The following is a 20,199-nucleotide window of genomic DNA, read 5'->3' as shown; positions in this document are numbered from 1 at the left end:
TCCTCTTTAGGTAGCAAAGCTCTGAGCTGTGTAGACAGTTATACTCCAGGGACCTCTCAGGGCTTTTCAAAATATTAGTTTGAGAGGTGGGGCACAGGATAAAAATTCAGATACAGCCTGCTATCATTAAGCCCGTGTACATGTAATATATGCAAAAGGGAAGAGTACTTTTAAAGTTCCCCTGGAGTCCCTCACTTTAACAAGCTGTTTGAATTCTCTGCAGTTCAAAAGCTTAGAAACACTAAAACTAATTACAACTATTACATTGATCAAAAGAAAAAAGACAATCACACTCTATAAAAAATTCAAGTGTCAGCTCACTTGTATTAAATACCCTTTTGGTATTTCCATGAAAGGAACTGCATAGACATCACGAAAAACAAAGGATGGTCTTCAAAGTTTCTCTTCTTTTAGTCTGTTCCCCTTATAATTATAAGCTCTAATGAATGCAAACTACCCCAAAAACCAGATGCAGGATTCAGAGGAAAAGCTTGTTAGAAATGCAATGGGAGAATGTGAGATCAGGCTGCAAGACATGACTTCTCATTACCTGGGAGAATACCAGCAAAATGTTGTCATCTTCCCCCACAAAATATCCCCTTCCATGGAGAAAAGACCAATGGCATTGAGAACGCTCAACACTTCAGGAGAGCGCGCAGAAAAATGGGAAATGGGAAAAATACCTGGCAACCATGGCAGGGCTTGAAGAGCAGCCACAAAAAGGCATAAGCTCCAGGTAGAAACACAACTAGAGGGATAGAAACCACAGTTAAGTGAAGCTATGGCAAGGGCTCATTTTTCTTAGTTTGCCTCACCCAAATAATTTCTCTCTCCCGTAGCACAGAAAAGAAGAAACGATGCTAATTTTTCTCCTTGAGGGCATGTTGAACATAAGACCTTTCTATTAGTGACCTAATATACCACTAAGAGACATTACCAGCAATTCTGGCCACAGGCACAGCACTGTGCCGCACGCTATGACTTGGGCAATCTCTTCACAAAAAGGAATAGTCGCCCTTTCTTTGAAGTATAAGATACTGCTCTGAAGTAAGAAAAAAAAAATCACACAGAGGTTTTAATAGTGTTACTAGTAGAGAATCAAACTATTTTGATAAAAATGACACTAAAGTTCTCGGATGCATTGCCTGAGGAATACTTTTCTGCAGAAGCCATAAAGCAGATGGTTATAGATGAGACTTATTTCATGGGCACCATTTAATGACTGCAAATTCCTTTAACTAAAAATCTAATTTTATCAGAGCATAAATCATACGCTTTGAAGGGAAAAATTTGTTTCAGATTTCTCATTCCTTCTATAAAGCTACTTCAGGAATACCATTTTAATGCATTTCATTAATGCAAGGCAACAGTTTTATTTGTCAAGGTTTGCTTTTAGCACCTATTTTCCTCCTTTTTAATGTTAGTTAATTGAATGCAGAATAAAAGGTCCTTCGGTTCTGTATCTGAAGTGCCTAATCATTGTTACATGGAAATCAATGTAGTATGTTTGCTTCAGTATTGCTTTTCACCAGACATGTAGTTACTGAAAAAATGCGTCTCCAAAAGACCAACCCAGTGTCAATGCATGACAGCAAATACAGTGTCATCAATTACGATTACTAATCCTACCTGGATTAGGAGGGACAAAAATAAAAATCAAAATCAGAAATACAGTTCACTACCTGCTGTCACACAGCTTCACTCCCCCGTACGTGCCGTGCATTGCACATCAAACACCTGCGTGAACCTTACGCAATTTAACAACTGTTCTGCACAAAGCCCTTTTCTGCTCTTACAAAAAGGGAACGCCAGCCTTTCAGAAGACAGCATCTAGATGTCCTGCCAAGACATAATAGCCGGTTTGTGTTATAGACTCCTGATTAATGCTGAATCATGGGCCCATGGATGAGCAGAGCACTTCTGGAATGAAGAATCAGATTTCATTCAGAACAAACATGGGGTGGGAGGGCAGGGGAAAACTTCATTGTGCAGAGTTAAAATACAGCTACACAGAGGGAATACACAATATAGTACAGTGCTTGGTTGCCAATGTGCTGCAAACAGTTACTGACAGACATTAGTGATGGATCCAAGCAGCAAAACCACTTTCAGGTTGTTTGGCATCAGTATAAATGAAACCTTTAAACACCTCTGTATAAAAACATATCTACATCTGTCCTATACATCAACAAAGAACATACTGTGCACTATACACGGCAATGCTATCTTCTCCCTGTAAATCCCTGTTGCAGGGAGAGCAGGCTACATAAGCTTCTGCTCCTGAAGCAGGAGGCCCCTCGTCTCCTGACTCTGCTGGAGAAGGAGGGCATCATGCTGTTGGCAGGGAGAGCACTGCACCTTCCTAGCTCAGGCTCCAATTTCCACAAAACACTGCACAGTCAAAGGTTTTCTTTCTCAAATATTGTCTTTTATTTCTGTCTCCACTGAATTCATGGGTTTTCTGCACTCTTGGATAACAGCAGATCTGGCTTCAACTCTCCTGTGGCTGAGCAAATTCCAGTTTGCTGGACAGCCCCGTTCGGTGTCTTGGTGTGCAGCCTTTGGGGTGCTGCTTCTGAACATCTTTAACAAGTGAAGCCCAGGAAATGTAGAACCACCACCACTACACTAAGAATACCAATTTCTCCATTAAGATCACTTCAGCTTAGCTTTCCTTCACCAATGCTAACCAGCAGTTGATCATTTTTGCTTTTTAGAGCTGCATTCAAGTAAACTGGGGCAAGGAAGGACCATGTGCATGTTCCTCTTAGCTCTGTAACTACAGGCAAGACCAACACAGTGAAGGGCTAATTTCTTATTAGAAAAGAGTGATCTGTGGAGCCCAAGAAATTGCTGTACCAAACTGTGGGGACTGTTTGTCATGTAGAAACCCAATTCCCACACCTCAGGGGCAATCACCATTAATAACATCCACATACTCTCTCCAGCCAAGAAATGAGCAGGCAGAGCAGAACAGTCGTGTGGATGCTCTAACTACACAAAATTATTATTGCAGCATGAGCAAGGGGAGGTCATTCAGAAACAAAGCTAACCCAGATCTGTCTGCAGGAAGCACAGTATGAAGCAGAGCTTCCCTAAAGCTTTAAAACACCCATGGGCCTGGGGACAAGATGCAGACACACAAACAAACTGCTCTTGAGGTTCTCCTCAACTCTAGAAAAATGACACAGTCCAGCCTTTAGGCAGGCAATGCTGACCACCTAAAGCAGGTTAAAAAAGTGTCCTTAGGTATCTAGAATTTATAACTGCTTGATGCATGCATAAAGTCACATCACTACAAGCTGCGCATGATGAAAAGCAGTCTGTTAACCTAGATCCTACAACCATGGACTATACATCAAGGTGTATGTATAATACATGCCCTTAGCAGTCTTAAATAAAAATATTCCAATCCACTACTAAAATAGCCCATGGTTTGACAACAGTCACAACCACACATGCTTTGCCATACACGATTCCCCAGTTCAGGGCTGGATGTAGTTGTGCTGGACGTTCCTGCCCACGAGGCACTCGCAGGACAGCCCCAGTGCTGCCCCATGGGGCTGCAGACCAGGCACAACAAGAGATGGAGCATGGGACAAGGCTCCCTGCCCCAAAATACTGCTCTGAAATGCATGCAGAGTCTAGTACTGTTACAAATTACAGTAGCCTCACGGTACTTTATACTTGGTTTGTAAGTGACATGCAATGCACATAGACAAGCTACTAACAGGGAGGGGAAGAAAGATTGTTTCCTGATTTTTCTGTAACAGTTGTTCTTCCTTTTGTCCCTGCACATCCACATGAGGCCACATGCACTTGCCTGCATTCTAATCTGAAGAGAAAAAGTGAGCACGCTTTGCAAGGTTAGTAATTAAACAGTCACAATTAGGCTTGAAATCAGGAAAGACAAGTTCCTTCTTGCTATTTGTTCCTAGTTTTCCTTTAACTAAAACCAGAGGATGAGTGCTTATAATCCAGACATGCACAGAGGCACATCACAAGCAGGAATCACTGAGCAATAGCTCAACGTAGCATTTTAAGGTACAAATCTTCACAGCACAGTGTTGTTTTGTAGTTCTCTATTTCCCAATCTCCTCCATTTGCAGACCAGTATTTACAGAGATTTGTATATGGCTGTGCATTTGCCATCCTGTTTTTGTTAGCAGCTGCTGATCCCACAAGCAGGATGCTTAACATGTACCACCAAGTTTGGCACCAACCAGGTACCAACTGCCCTCAAGTATAGCAATTCATAGGATGGATAACCTTGCAGTGTTTTCAGTCTCCTGCCCTTTAACACTGATGTAGATTTAGTCAAAAGGAGTCCCTTTTTTATGACGATAAGCAATGGGTAACATAGGGAACTTTGCCAAAAAAACAAACAAACAAAAAAACAATTAATGCAGCAGATGGAAGAGATGCAGAAGAACAGGTAACGCATTTCAGATCCACAAGTTGGCCGTATTGCTGGACTGTAGCAACCCTCTTACCAGATACCTTGTGGATGAGACTGCAGTGCTTGTGCAAGGGGATAAATCAAATTCAGTACATGCAGCTGGGCTCATGCTGGGTCTATCACTAAATTAGATGTTACCCCTGCACACACCAAGTCTCCAGGGACCTGCTCTCAGGATCAGCCTAACTGCTGTACAATTTCTAAATATACAGCCCTGACTCATTTAGCAAATTAATAAAGAAGCAGCTGCTGCTATTAATAGATTATCATCCCAGGGATTTTAATTTTTTTTCCTCTTCAGAGCATGCTCTTCCTTATCTCAAGTGAGGGGTCAAGAAAATTACACTGACATCCAGTACAGGGCTAGGTGAGACACTGTGCATACCAATTCTAGCATTTGCAGTGGTTATGACTAATACACAGCTTAGTTTGACAATCAGGATTTTCTGTTTACAACCATGAACACAGAATATTTTCAAAAAGACGTTAATGAGGCAGAGAACATCCACTTTATTTTTTTGAGCAGGCATGAGGAAAAAAAAAAATCACGCACTACCATTTAGAGAAAGCTTGCTATCAGTACAGACACTGGCAATTTAGATTTGTCCTGTCTGGTATAAACATTGAGGGAAGCTCTGATGTCTCACATCACACAGTATCATCTGCTCACCCATACGGTAGCTAATTGAGATAATTGCTGCATCTCTGATTTTACTCACCACTATTTCTAGACTTCAGATGAGGAACCCAGGTATAGCTCCATAGATTTCCACATTGTCATAGCTCATGGGATGCCTGTTTTAGAAACCCCAAATTTGCAAATGTACCCTTCCTAATATAAAAAACCCTAAGAATTCCCCTGCTTGATGGTAGAAAGTACTTTAAGAACTGTCTTCCTTTAAAAACCACTGCTACAGCCTTTTTTTTAAAGGGAGAATATGCTGCATTTGGTAAAAAAATAGTCAATATTTAGTCTTTTGAGGTTAAGTAGCTTCTGAACAGAGTATCAGAAAGTATAACCCTCTGCCACATCACAGCCAAGTTAAAATAGCCTTAGATTTTTTTTATTTGCAAGATGTTTTACTCTGGTCTTATTCTCTGCTTCAGGAATATACCAGCATTTCCGCACCTAGGTATGATTTTTTTTTCACAGGTGCTCAACTGTGACATGAGAAAAACTTCCTGAAGTTTGATTCCTGCGGTCAGTTTGTGCCACAGCTCAGCACAGAGCTGGCCACCCTGAGCCCATGGTCCCCGGGGGACAGCATCCAAGCACTAGCTACAGCACCGAAATTCAAGGTCATTAGTATCCAAGGCACCACTTCAACTGCAGGGAGGGCATCCCTGCAGCAGCTGGTGGTCCTGGTTGCTGTCAGCTGGAAGGTGATAGCCCCCAGCAGGCTGGGCAATGCAGGACCACCGAGAAGTATCACACACTGCATCTTGCCAGAAGTTTAAAAAATAATAAAGGGACCAGGGTTTTGTTTCTGTAAGGGACTGCATACAAGAGGGTTTCATCTTTAAGTTGTGCTATAGATGCATCCTGACAATCCATGACACTCTCGCTATCAAACCATAACCATCTATGTAAACTAAAATTCTTCAAATTTTATGCTGCTATTCAAGTATACAGTACCTGCCTTGTTCCACATAACCCAACATTCAAATTTTCTAGTACTTCAAGCATAATAGCATCCCATAAGATACAGCATTTATTAAACCCTCAGGGTACTTGGGAAGGGGTAAAGTGGGGTTTGGGGTACAGAGGAAGGACCCCAACATGTATATCCAAATACTATGAAAATATTCCACAGCATCTTGAACTGCAGATACTCTGATAACCAGCACTCAGCAAAAGCTTCTCATCTCCACAGGGATAATATACTAGTTAAGATTTAGAATGGTCTACAAACAGCAATTACAGCTTGTTAGAGATATCACATAAATGCAGGTAACAAGGAGTGGCTTATGAGTATATAACAAAGTAATACAAAAATAAATTTAAGTCTTGTCTCCCTTTACTTTCATTAATGTTTAAAACAGGAGCAGGCTGTAGCCCAGTATAGATTTTAATTCAAATCTGATTCTTTCCTTCCTTTCTCCAAACTGCCTTACAAGCAGGAAGAGCACACATATGGCAGAGAATACATTCCTAATAATAATTCTTAAAATAAATACCAGGATATTAGATCTTCAACTGCATGCAAAATTGATACCTTGTGCCTGTCTCATTCCAAGCTCATGTTCTGAAACTACGCCTCTATTTGAATTATAAGCAAAAGCTTTTATTAAAAGCCTTTGCAATTTTGTACCTTACTTCCCAAAGCACCCCTTTCGCAGTCTGTCAGATCAGGAAACATGACTTTGCTGGGGGAAGGAGCACAAAATCATCCCCATGACTCCCCTGCTGCCTGGAATAACCAACTATGGTCTTCAGCTGCGGCAGTAAGCGAAACAATATTTAAGAATCCGAAGATAATTAGGAATTTCAGCAATAATTGATACTCCTGGACAAGTGCAGTTGAGGCTGTGAGTGGACTCCAGAGGGATGCTTTATCCTGTTCAGGATGGCGCTGAAAGGCTGGTATGACCCAGCTGTTTGCCGTCATGGTGAAGTTTAAGGTGACATTTACTACTTAGATTTTAAGCAGTTCAGGTGTCATGCAAGTAATAACTAATGAACAAGTCAAACAAAGGGTATCCTGTACAGCCAATACCTTCCAAATGCCAATAAGGAAGTTATGATACCTTAAAGAAATGAGCATGTTTGCTACATTCATTAGCATAAAAACAAGAGCTAGTATAACTACACAGGATACTTTGAGGTTGGCGATATAATTCAAGGCATAACCCAGATAAGGTAACAAACATAATGGGTAAAAATTATCAAGGAACTGAAATAATATTGGCACAGCTGGCCTAGTTTACCCTTCAACTGTGCAGTGGTATATTAATTTGGGCTGTGACAGCACACTAACAGTGCCCCACTCCTTTCAGGAACAGACAGTTAAGGTTCATCAGTGAGGAATGAACATCTTGCAGCACAGAGAAGGGAAAAGCAAACGTGCCAGCGCTTGGATCTGCAAGAGAACCTGGAACATCACTTGCGAGCTCTGCGCTAGAGAAGCTTCTCCAGGGACAGAGCTCTTCTCCCCGCAGGAGCGTGGGGTGCTGTGCACGTGTTTCTGGTGTCTCAGGAGGCTTTTTAAATAGGATGGGTGGCAAAAATAGAGCACTGCATGAAAGCCAAATGAAAGCAATTAACTATTTCTACAAAACCACAGAGCAGCTCTGGTTCTGTAGCCTAGAGCAGACCGCAGGACGCCTGCCAGTCTGTACCGTAACCACTCAGGAGCTATCAGCGACATCCAAATATTTCCTGTAACAATTCAGCACAAAACAACTATACGCGTACCACAACACAGGATTACTCTCCACTTTCACACTATCCAGCTAGGACAATATTGTTCAGGCTACCTGCCAGCAGTGCCCCAGCAAACATAATACAGAATTTAATTTCTGAGATGCAGCGCTGTTTGAGGAGCTCCCTGCAGCAGATGGGAGACCCACTCCTGGAAGAGCTGATGAAGACCTGCGGCGCTGCTCTGCTGCACCACAGGTTGAGAAGAGGAGATGAGAAACTTGCCCCGAGGACCACGGCAAAACCAGCCTGGCTTCGGCACATGCAGAAAAGCAGCCTCTCACACAGAAAGCAGGGAACAGGAGAAGGAAAGCTAGCTGTCAATTTTCAATATTTAATAAGATGCTCTTGTAAAATAGCCCAGTAGGTTGAAAAATCAGTCTGAGCTACTAGTTTGGATTACCTTGTAGAGACTGAGTGGAGTAGTACTGCTGGCTTCCCATCCGAATCTCCTGGCCGAGTTCACCTTCAAATCTGTACTCCAGGTTTATTTTGGATCCAGGTTGTTTATGTCTCTTTTCTGCTATGCTTATGCTGGAAACTCTCTTCACAGCCACTGCCGCTGGCAATGACTCACAGAGCTACATGTTTGAGAATTCCTTTCAAGAGAGGAGAGGTGACCCCAGATCACACCACCTGGTGCTTCATGGGCAACTCAAAGCCCTTCTGAGCCAGCACAGAGCTGCCCATGAAATCTGGTCACCTCTAAAATGTCCAACTTTAGCATGGAATCAGCCTTGCTGAAGGCAGAGGCAAAACTTGTCCAAAAACATCACCCCGGAGTGGTGAGCTCTATATATTTAGGTATTGGGGTATATATTCCACTCAGTAGGATTCAGTGCCATGATGGTTCAACCTTGGGAAGCTGCACCTTCTAGCTCCACAGAAGTCCCTGTGCAGCACCCAGAAGCTTCAAGAGCTTTCCAGCACCCTCTGAACCAGCCTATGAGAAGCTTCACAATGTAAAAGTGACAGCAGGATTCTCCAAAATTAATATGGACCCGGTAAGTTGCAGCTTTTCAGTTAAATAGTAACATTGCCTTTTTTTAATTAGGTTTTCTATTTTAGTTCATTCCACACCCATGGAATTTCAGACTGCATGCACAGGTTTACTAACTATTCTAATCAGGACCAAAAATACTTCAGAAAACAAACCTCTTCTCAGGAACATCCCAGAAATTTGAGAGGTGGAAGGCTGAGCATCAAGAAAACTTACACCATTGCCGTGTTAGAGAGTTAACTTCTCATGCAGAAGGGCTGTATATTGCTGTCTATGGCCTCAAGACTTATTTTTCCTTTATAAATGCAAAGCACAACTGCAATAATTCTACCACAGACCATGAAGAAATCGATTTAGCAATCTGAACATAAATTAAGCAATGTTTTTGATTCAGTAAACTTGTTCCTATGTAGATCAGAACAAGCATTAGTGAAGGTCAGTGACCCATACCCAAGTATTTGCTTTGATGAAGTTCATAGGAATTTTAGATCAGAGCACACTTCCAATTATTTGACCTGTAAATTAACCCTTTACACATTTGTTAAAGCAATTTCAGTGAATTGCTAGGAGCTTTTCTATTTGTGATTCAATGTTTTAAATGCATGTTAATGGAATTACATATTAATGAAACCACGAATTTGGTAACTAACAACCTTCTCATGAATAAGGAGCTCCAAACTGAACAAAGCCCAATATCACTGGAAAAGGATTCCAAGTGATTTTTACTATTAAAAACGTATTATGGCTAAACTATGTTCTGAAAGACAAAATAAACACTTTCTAAGAGAAAACAGCTGTTATCTCAATTTCACTGACCTGAAAGCTATGTTCAAGGCTTCCAGATTCATCTTGGTGTTTGGTGCCACACTGTATAAACACTATTTCTTGTGGAACAAGCCTTCTGTACAGTTACTTTTTTAAAAAAAATCTGCATTATAACTTACATCCCTTGAAGCTATTTTAACTGCATTCTTCATACATTAAAAATTTTAATATTCACACCTGTTAAATTCTGTGCAAATCTGAACAAATACATTTCTAGCTTAGAACCTTTCACCTCAAGCAAGATCAAGTAATTGGTACAATAACTTCATGGGTTTTAAAGGAAGATCAAATGAATTAATGTCTTTCAAGTACTATAATAGCTCTACAATTTATGTTAAAGTAAATCATTTGAGTAATGAATTTAGTTCCTCAGAGTCACTTTTTAAAAAAACCACACTAGTACGCATTAGTGAAGAATGAGGGGTTTTTTAAAATGCAAAAGCATGCAAAATATTTAAGTACTTTTAATAATAAAGCAAAAGTGATCTGAGACAATACAAAAACCTGTTTAAGAGAGTGCCAGTGTACTACTCGAGCCTACACAGCAACAAAATAACAGTGGACATGTGGAGAGGAGATGTTTTTCTTCACTTTTACAGAACAGAGGATGGATACCTCAAGGAAAAAGTACACCTGAGACAGAACTTGCAACTGCAGAATCTCCAACTCCACTGAAATGATCTGAGTGCTGCTAAGTAGCAAAAGGCAGCTTTTTAATTGGCTTAAACTGCTTTATTGAAATAATGCACACAACTGTGGGTACTGGTAGGTGGGACGCGACTGGGAGAAATGGGATTCTCCAACTAGAACAAAATCGTGAGGCTTAAATATAAGATCCAAATGCAGCATGAATCCATTAAGGGGTCATCATTAGCCTGGCAGCGACTAATGTGTCTGCCAGTACATAAGTGTTCTAGGCAATGGCAGTTAGAAAAATAGCAGTCTTCCCTTCCCTTGCCTCCCCCACCATCTCCCACTTTCAGACATTTGAGTAATCATTTAGCAAACCTATGATAATCAGGAACTAATTAAATAACTGAAATTGTTTCAGCATTCATCATTTTCTTTTCACAAAAGTCACATTTCTAGATTTTTATGGCCTCATTCGCATGCCTCAGATTCAGACATTGTGCAGCAAGCCACATGGTGAGCTCTGGTCCAGAAAGCCACTGTCCCTGCTGGGGCAGCCTGCACCAGACACCGATCAGAACGGGGACCTTAATCCACTGCGATGAAAGCCAATGCCGTCACCTCCAGCACCCAAAAGAGGTTCGGTTGCTTCTCCACTCCCACAAGCCCAGGGGCTGAATGCTGACGAGGGCATTACCGTCCTGCATTAATGCACCACGAGTCCCACCTCCCCACCGAGCCAGCAGCAGGGGTCCTCTCCGGTGGATGAAGATCACCATCCCTCGCTACGGCCACCATGCTCCCATGGTCCCTCTCCGATTACTTTGCACTTTGCAGGGTTTCAGCATCAGAAAGTCAGGAGGGAAATGCTCTGGGCAGTAACTTTGCTGGTTCTCTTAGAACCACCTATGGCTCAGTTTTCCTTTTTTTATGCAGCAAAAGGATTTTTTCAGGTTTCACCTGAAGGTCCAGTGACCCAAATGAAGAGCCAGGACAAAGTTTGCTTATTAAATTTAGTTTCATTGGTCCCAGCAGCCCCAGCTGTAAAGAACTTGGAGCAAAGACAGCACCTCCACAATGGCCAGATGCACAATTTCCCTCCCAGAACAATGGCAGCATACTCAAAAAGTGTAAGAGCTTCTGCTTCACTGTTTCTTCACTGACCTCCTCAGCAGGTGTTTAATACAAATATACATGGGTAAGCCCTCACTTGTTTTCTGTTTGCACAGTATGGGGAGCCTGAACACAGCACAAAAATAAAAAGACAAGAGTTGCAGCCACAGCAGCAGCTGGTGTACAGTACCTCTTGATGCAACCTCCCCACATCCGAATACAGCCTCCTGCTCCTGTCCACGTCCATCCATCCCCTTGTGACAGATGGGAAAACCCCAAGCAATACGAGAGATAACCAAAAGCTTCTTGATTTCATCGTTTCACGTCTGTTGAAAACAAGAGAACACTCATCAAACAATCATCTCACAACAAAACCCAGCTCAGATTCAAGAACACGGTGGAAGCTTCAGCTGACGGCACCCATCCACACTCGGTCAGCGTTGATGGAGCTTTGCAGACTCCCACAGCACATGCAGCAAAACATCGATTTTCCTGTTTTGCACCCATCAACGTACTGGCAATGAACTCCCACATTATAGCAGTTTCGCAAAACATTTACCCCAAAACTATCCTCCACAGGACTTGCTGTTCCCAGTCTGTTCTCACACAGCACCTGCAGAACTCGAACCCTAGGATTTCGAAATCTAACTACTGCATCCAAAAGCAGACCACATCAAAACATGACATTATGGTACTGTGGAAGCCAAAGGGTGACTTTATCCCATCTCCAGAACCCCTAGCAGCACACGGTCACTCATAGTCAGGAACTCACACTTGCACCCTCAGCAGATCTTCAGGAAAGCCCCAGACACCCACATTCGGGGTCGGTATTGGGACCGGTGCTGTTTAACACCTTTGTCAGCAACACGGACAGTAGGATTGAGCGCACCCTCAGCAAGTTTGCCAACACCACCAAGCTGTGTGGTGCCACTGGCACACTGAAGGGAAGAGATGCCATCCAGAGAGACCTTGACAGGCTTGAGAGGTGAGCCTGTGAGAACCTCATGAAGTTCAAAAAGTCCAAGCACAAGGTCCTGCCCATGGGCTGGGGCAATCCCAAGCACAAATACAGGCTGGGCGATGAGTGGATTGAGAGCAGCCCTGCGGAGAAGGACTTGGGTTGTTGGTTGATGAGAAGCTCAACATGACCCACCAATGCACGTTTGCAGCCCAGAAAGCCAACTGTACCCTGGGCCGCATCAAAATCACATCGAGGGAGATGATCCTCCCCCTCTACTCCCCTCTCAAGACCCCACCTGCAGTACTGTGTCCAGCTCTGGGGCCCCAACATTAGAAGGCCATGGACCTGTTGGAGCAAGTCCAGAGGAGGACCACAAAAACAATCAGAGGGCTGGAGCACCTCTGCTATGAGGACAGGCTGAGAGACTTGGGTTTGTTCAGCCTGGGGAAGAGAAGGCTCCGGGGAGACCTTATGGCAGCCTGCCAGCGCCTAAAGGGGACCTATGGGAAAGCTGGAGAGGGACTTTGTACAAGAGCGTGTAGTGATGGGACAAGGGGTAATGGCTTTAAACTGAAAGAGGGTAGATTTAGATCAGATGGAAGGAAGAAGTTCTTCCCTGTGAGGGTGGTGAGGCGCTGGGACAGGCTGCCCAGAGAGGCTGTGGCTGCCCCATCCCTGGAAGTGTTCAAGGCTGGATGGGGCTTTGGTAAGCCCCACCTGGGGCTGCAACTTCTCCACTCATTTGCCTCTGTCCCAAAGAGAGACATTTCCAATCCCTCCCAGACCCGCCCTACTCAACAGCAGCACCATCTCCCTGGCAGTGCCCCACCACAGCCCCGCATCAGCTGCAGGGGACTGGGAAGATGCAAGCAAGGATTTCCACCACGATTGCATCCTCTTTGACCAGCAGTCCTTGTCTTGTGTGTGGTTTGGTTTTGGTTTGGTTGGGTTTTTTTAATTAATTTGGAAATAAAACCAATGCAGTTACTCAAAGCGTTGTCAGATGGAACTACCATGTGTTTCATACATGCATAACCCTGCGCTGGTGCCCTGGAAGCTCAGCCAGGAGAGCTCTGTACTTCATCTGAACTTTTGGGGGAACAGGACACCAGATTGTGTCATTACTTTTCACAATAAAAATACCAAAGGAGTCTTCAGGCGTGGTACCATTTCCATGGTAGCTGAGGGAAGTGTTGACCTTTCACGGCAGCTGCAGAGGATGCTAACGCGGACCCGTAACGAAACATAATGACCACTTAATGAGGCAAGCGATGGCATTTCTATAGCATGCAAGTGACAGGCTGCTGCTTGGTTTGAGCAATATACATTAACAAGGCAAGTTACCTGCTAATGGCAAAATTAAGCCTAGCTGAATTAAGTCACCGTGACATCCCTTGTCTTGACAAGACTCATTTTACAGTGTTTTCATGCCATGTATTTGCTGCAGGGTATACCCAAGCCTTGGCGCATCGCTATTAATTTTGGAGCCACGACCATTTACACCAGCACTGACTCGGTTTCAGGTATTCTGTGTGCCCAAAGACACACTATCAACAGAACGAGCGCAGCCTACAGCCGCCGCACACCGCGCACCCACGGAGTTCAGGCATTCCTTTTTCTCAGCACTAATGTAAACACCCTGGATTGAGAGCACTCAGGATGAAATCAAAATTTATTAGGCTTTCTAAATTCCAATTAGAAACCTCAGATGTAATGTTACTGGGGCTACAAATAAATGTTTAATAAACCAAAGTCACTATATCAATAAGCGACAAAGTACATTGTTACATTACGAATTGCTCTTGCACAGCAATACTGTTTCTCACATTTTTAATAGAGGTATTTTGTATGCTCAGTTGATACCATCTCAGCAAATACAACTATTTCACTTTGCAGTTCTAGAGACCTCTGACTCATGTGCTGCTTGAAATTACAATCCTAGAGCAAAACAGGGTGCTAGCTAGTTTAATGTGTATTTAGTAAATAACTAACTGCTCGAAAACATGATGGTGTTTGGATTAGGATGCCCATAACACTGATGAAAGTGAAAAGGCAGCCTCTACCTGCTAGAAACTCCGGTTGTTTTATAAATGGAATTTGTAGAACATCTTTCTCTAGAGTCAGTTTTATTGCATACTGGACTGACAGTACACTAATTGCTCTCACTCATAGTACGAGGAGGACACACTAATATACATTATGTATCTGAATAGCCTAAGCCAAGCAACAAATATGCACCATAAATATCAGGTGAGGGTTAACTCTGAAATCGTACAGCATTTTCATGTCACTTGGCATCCTGAACCACAGCTCAGCACCGCCTTACCCTGAGCTAAGTGGAAGGCTCCTTGCAGAATCTGGTCTGCAGCTGCATCATGCAATACAGCTACCGGATTGCTGCCTAAAGTGCCCCAAAGTCAAGAGAAAAATTCAAATCGATTGAAATGATCCAGACCACCACTGTAAACTCAGACAAGTTTTACTACCAATTTCCTTTCCTCACTTGAAAGAGGGACAGATTTGCAGGATGTGAGCCTGTATGGACATCACTACCCAGGTCAATCAAAGCTTGCATACGGAAATGTCTGCATAAAACAAGCAGTTGTACTCAAAAGAAAAAAATAAATGAACATTTGTGGCTGAACACTGGAAGTCTCTCAAGAGCTGGGGGTGGAGGGGGGAGTCTATCACACACCTGCTCTTGGCAATGCGTGTGAGCAGAGAGACAGATTTTAATCTACTGTGTAATGCAGAAATTAGTAATTGTAATGCAGATGCTAGAATTAAACCAGACTAAAGTAAATAAAGTTGAGCATCACACCCAGTTGTGACACATTTCCTTTGGTTTCAGAACTACTTCCGAAGCAATTTTGGCTCTTATCTTAAAGAAGATACTATGCAAAGCCTAGAAGTTTACCTAAAGGTTGCAGTTTCTGCCTCTGAGCTAGAACAGCATTACAGCCTTCCTTGCAGCTGCTCTTGCTTTACCAAGAAATACTACCTCAAGCACAGCAGGACCACGCCACGCGCCATTACGCGAAGAAGCTCGAACACGATGGCTCACTTGCGCAAGCGGTGCCCAGCCTGGCAGGACAGCGCGCCGTGGCCAAGCCCTGCAGGTGCTGTCGTAGGACCCGCAACTGCAGAACGCCCATCCTGAGCTCGGATGGGTTTGTGCAGACACCAACACCCAGGGAGGGTCTCAACTCGCAAGAAAACTGGTGCAACGCCTCTGAACGAAGAGGAATAACAGCAAGCAGATGCAAGCCAAAGATAAAATCGCAGGTTTTAGGGGACAGGTTTTAGAGCTGCTCAAGCAAAAAGGGTCACCTTGAAAAAGGAGGAGAACTAGTCACACTGGCCATCTGAGTGGAGAACGCCACAGATTGTTTAAAGCATTTCTGTGACGTGGAATACGAGCTGTCAAACAGCTAGATTGCTGCAGAGATCCCACAGTTTCTTCCTCCACAACACAGAAGCTTTAAGAATTCAATTATGGTGACTGTAACAAGATTAAAGACTTTTCCAAAAGCAGCTATTGGCTTTGTTTTCAGGGCTACTTAAATTGTGGCGCTTTTTTTATAGTATTGAGAAATTAAAGAGTTCAAAATAGCTTTTAATGATTTCCAACATGCTTCACGTTATAAAGAAAGAGGTTGAACTTAATTACCTGAAGTTATGACTGTTGCTATAGCAAAAGGAAAGCACTCGGACTAAACCGTTACCTCTCTATAAATTGGCTCTATTAACACCAGATAAGAATCTGGTCCTCAGTTCCTCTGCCATCAACTGCTCCAATTGCTTCAGCCTTATCTAAACAGCATTTCTATGGCCTGCAAAATAATTTTGATGCCCATAATTTCTCAGTGAGCACTACAAGCGCTACAAAATTAAGGAGAAAATCCGTTCTAAGATAACCTTTCCACGAGACATAATGAAGCCAACTAACCATTTCAGTCAGCTATCAGCACCATCTCAGATAAATACTTAAAGTTTTGATGCATTACGAACTCATTGGAACCAGCTACAATGTTTAAGTACAAACCAGAGGTTCCATCTGAGCAAAAGCATACTTAAGAATATTTCGTTTGATCCTTAAATTCTCCAAGACACTTCAATGCTCCCAGAAGAAATCTGGGGGACATCAATCCACCAGGGATGAAGGGCTGCCGAGCAGCTCCTAAACCTCACAGGTATCTAACCTTTGTTTTCGAGGCTGCCTCCGTGACACTTTGCTACGTTTCAATCACAGGCTTGCTCCGAGGTTACGCTCAGAGAAATCCCGTACCATCCCCTCCATCACCCTCCGGCCGGGCACCCAGCGCTCAGCACCACCGGAAAGCCATTTATTCCCACCGGGCAGAAGCATTTTAAACAAGTTGGGAAGGGAGCCCTGTATCACTCATAAATAAAAAAATAAAAAAATAAAAAAATAAAAAAATCATCACTCTGTTTGCTGGCTAACAAACTCAAGCCGCTGGCCGTCGACGGAGGCACCGGAGGCTGAAGGTCTTACCGGGGGGGGGGGGGGGGGGGGGGGGGCTGCGTTGGCAGCGGGCAGGCAGCGGGCCCCGACGGGGCGCTCCGCGGGGACGGCCGCCGGCACCACGGCGCCACCTAGGGGCCGCGGAGGGAAAACGCCGGCCCCACTCGCGATCGCGGCGGGACGCGCCGCCCGACCCCGCGCCCCACCGACGGCGGCAACCCCGTAACTTCGGCACGGGGAGCTGGGGAGGGGGGGGGGGAAGAACCGCTGCCTCTCCCCCACCCGCTCCTCTCCCTCCGCTCCCGAGGGGAGAGAACCGCGTCCATCCCACGGGCGACACCTCCACCTCTTGCTCCCCACGCTGTGGAATTCGGGCTGGGGAAGGGGCGACACCCTCCAAAGCCGTCCCACCGCCCGCTCCCCACCCCGCTGCGGCCGCCCACCTGTTACCGCGCCCAACGGGCGGACGGGGAATCCGCGTGGGGCGGCGGCGGCGGCGGCATCGGGAGGCTGCCCGGCCCCCGAGCGCACCGCCCGCGGAGCGAAGCGGAGGGGCCCCGGCGGCCGCTCTCCCCTCGGCCCGGGCGGGAAGGGCAGCGCTGCGCCGGGCGCGCAGAGGCGGAGGAGGAGGTTGGAGGCAACGGCGGGGCGAGGGGTGGAAGCGGAGCGAAGAGCAGCGGAACCCCGCGGGCCGGGGGCGGGCGGTGCCGCGCACCCCCGCTACGGGGGCGCTCCGCCGCCACAACTCACCTTGGGGAAGCGGAACGAGTCGGTGAAAGGGGACGGTGGCCGGGGTCGGCGGTACCGGGACGGGAAAGGCGACGACCGAGTACGCGGCGCGGGCCGGGCCGGCCCTATTTCAGCTCTCTGGGCCGGAGCCGCCTGACGTCACCGCGGCATTTGCATATTCCACCCAATCGCCGGCACCTGTGCGGGGACGGTGGGACCGCCCCCTCGGGGCACGCGGGGCCGGGGGTGGGGGGGGGGAGGCCCCGTCGGGGGGCGATGCCCGGGGGGGGGGGGGGGGCGTAAAAACACGGAGCTTTTGGTGGGTCAGAAACACGGGGGGACCCCCCCCGTGGCAGCGAGAGTCTCTGGGGGGTCATGCGGGAGTCTGGGGGGGGGCGAAAGGAGACGGTGGACCCCCTTGGGATGTAAAACGGGGCGGGGGGGGGGGGGCTGTACCGGTTTTTTTCCCCGGTGGGACTCGGTAACCGGGCAGGAGGTTGCGTGGCACAAGATAGAAGCAGGTTGTTCGGTGAAGCGCACCGTTTCCACATCCCCGTGGTTATACGGGAAGGCAAACATTGAGATTCATTCATTCTCCCTCTTCACCATCGCAAAACAAAAAAAAAAAAAAAAAAAATCAATAAAGGCATTTCTCATTTATTTTTTAAAAGGGGTTGGGTGTTTACAGGAGAGGAAGGCACAGCGGGACTGCAGAAGCAAAGGGGATTTAAGGTGTTCGGCTTCGAAGGCTGCAAGGAGGGTTGGGCGCAAACTGGACACGTCACAAAGGCGACGTAACGCCCACAATTAACAACGGGAGGAGATGAGCGGCCTAAGAGACCTGATAAAACATGCCAAATTTTGTGTTTCTTCCTACAAAGCAACTTACTACTGGACCCTGCTGAATGAAATTAGGTTTGTCATTGGCTTCAGCGTGAAAAGGATGGGACCCCCCCCAGTTCAGATGGTTAAAAAGACACACGCTACTCTTGGAAAATGGGTCTAGTCCGGAAGAAAATCTGCTCATTAAAAAAAGTCATTCCACAAAATTAGGCGCGAGGTTGCAGAGGAGGCTATTTCATGGGAGTAAGCTATTTTTTATTTTCTTTGCAGGAAATACCAAGTGATCAAACAGGTTGGTTTTCCGGAATTTTTCACACCTTTAGTTCCGGCCTGTTAAATGCAGCACCTCTGAAATACTTTCAGTGTTTACAAAAAAAATTGAGATTATTCTACCCAAACCGTGCACAAGGGCTTGTAGGGACTCTTGGTTTTTTTCTGGTTTCCTTCTCTGGGAAGGAAATGATCTGAAATTGCTGATTTCGGGTTTGGATTAAAAAAGAAATCACAAATATAATAAAACGAGGAGTATCCACTGTGAATTGTGCATGGGCAATATAAAGGAGGTCTTTGCGGAGCATCCTAAAAGAAGAAATGAGTGCCTATTTCGCAGTTGGCCTATAGGTTTAAGAGGTCTGGGGTTTTTAAAAAATAAAGCTGAAATCTAATCAGAAACAAATACATTATCTGTAGTGAGATCTTCTTCTCTTTCCTGAGGGGAAAAAAAAAAATCAGGAATAATAGCAGTGGAGACAACTCTTCCCCATTTCCTGAAGGGAAGCAAGAAAAGCCTTCCCGCTCACCAACATCATTCTATGAAAATACGTCTGTGCTGTCAATTTGAAGTATTTAGTAATCTCTCCGTATCTCTTAAAGACGGACATAAACGCGAGATCCATTAGCAGACATCTGAAGTACCCGCGCAGCCCCTATTTATTTATATCCGCACGCACTGGAGGACACGGAGGAGGGTGGCAATCGCGGTTCTTCACCACCAACAGCTTGCCGGGGTGATCCTTGCCACCACGCCTTTGAGGCAGTAGGCGCATTTTGCTCATTTTTACATCATCCGATGGGGTTTTAAACACGGCCGGAGCCCCCGTGTTTCTGCGTGACCCCGGTAGCCGCGGCGGACGGGCGAGCGTGGCGTGGCGGTGCCGTAAGACGTGAAGCGGACGCCGTCCCCGACCCCCAGCGAGGGGCCGCCGGGTGTCCCCCACCCCCTGCTGGTCCCTGCTCTTTCCATGCCTGAACCCGAGCATCTCGACGGCTGGATAAGGAGCGGATCTACCCTGCGTGGCGGGTGCGGTGGGCAATTCGGCTCACGTAAAGCGTCCGCCTGCTCTTCCACCAATTTTCGGGTGCCGAACATGACCGTGTTCCTAGCCCAGGTATCTCAGGATGCCCAGATTTCTCTGTCCCGCCGCTGGCACGGTGAGGTACCAACAGTCATTTTCAGTGTCTTCTCTTGCACGCTTGGGTCCTATGCAATTCTCTGATATTGTGGTTCAAAATCTTTTGAAGTTTTCCCAACCTTTTCAAAATACGATTTATAACAAGCCACTGGCAGGCACCCCTCCTCGCGCCCTCATCCTCCGGCCAGCTCCATCCCCCACCTTTTCAAACACTTTCAATCTATCCTGAGACCTTTTGAAAACCCCGTGGAATCCTGGCTGCATCCCAAGGGGCGTTTTTGAAAGGATGCTGTGGGAGCTTTGCTGGGGAGGGGGGAGTC

At 45.6% G+C, this 20,199-nt stretch overlaps 1 protein-coding gene across 1 annotated transcript in view; it reads right to left on the bottom strand.

The window, feature by feature from the left end:
* Window positions 1-17,697, bottom strand: part of FSTL4 (follistatin like 4) — a 239,830-nt gene extending 222,133 nt beyond the window's left edge. Inside the window, exons 1-2 of the mRNA XM_049829813.1 lie at window positions 17,646-17,697; window positions 11,639-11,774 (exon numbers count right to left, since the gene is read on the bottom strand). Of these exons, the coding sequence (XP_049685770.1) occupies window positions 11,639-11,764 (126 nt within the window). The 5' untranslated portion in view covers window positions 11,765-11,774; window positions 17,646-17,697. The remainder of the gene's footprint in view (window positions 1-11,638; window positions 11,775-17,645) is intronic.
* Window positions 17,698-20,199: the final 2,502 nt, after the last annotated feature.

This window comes from Accipiter gentilis, chromosome 26 (assembly GCF_929443795.1).
Source record: "Accipiter gentilis chromosome 26, bAccGen1.1, whole genome shotgun sequence".
NCBI classification, from domain to species: Eukaryota; Metazoa; Chordata; class Aves; order Accipitriformes; family Accipitridae; genus Astur; species Astur gentilis.
Note: the sequence above shows the minus strand (reverse complement) of the source record. Positions and strands in the feature narration are given on the sequence as shown.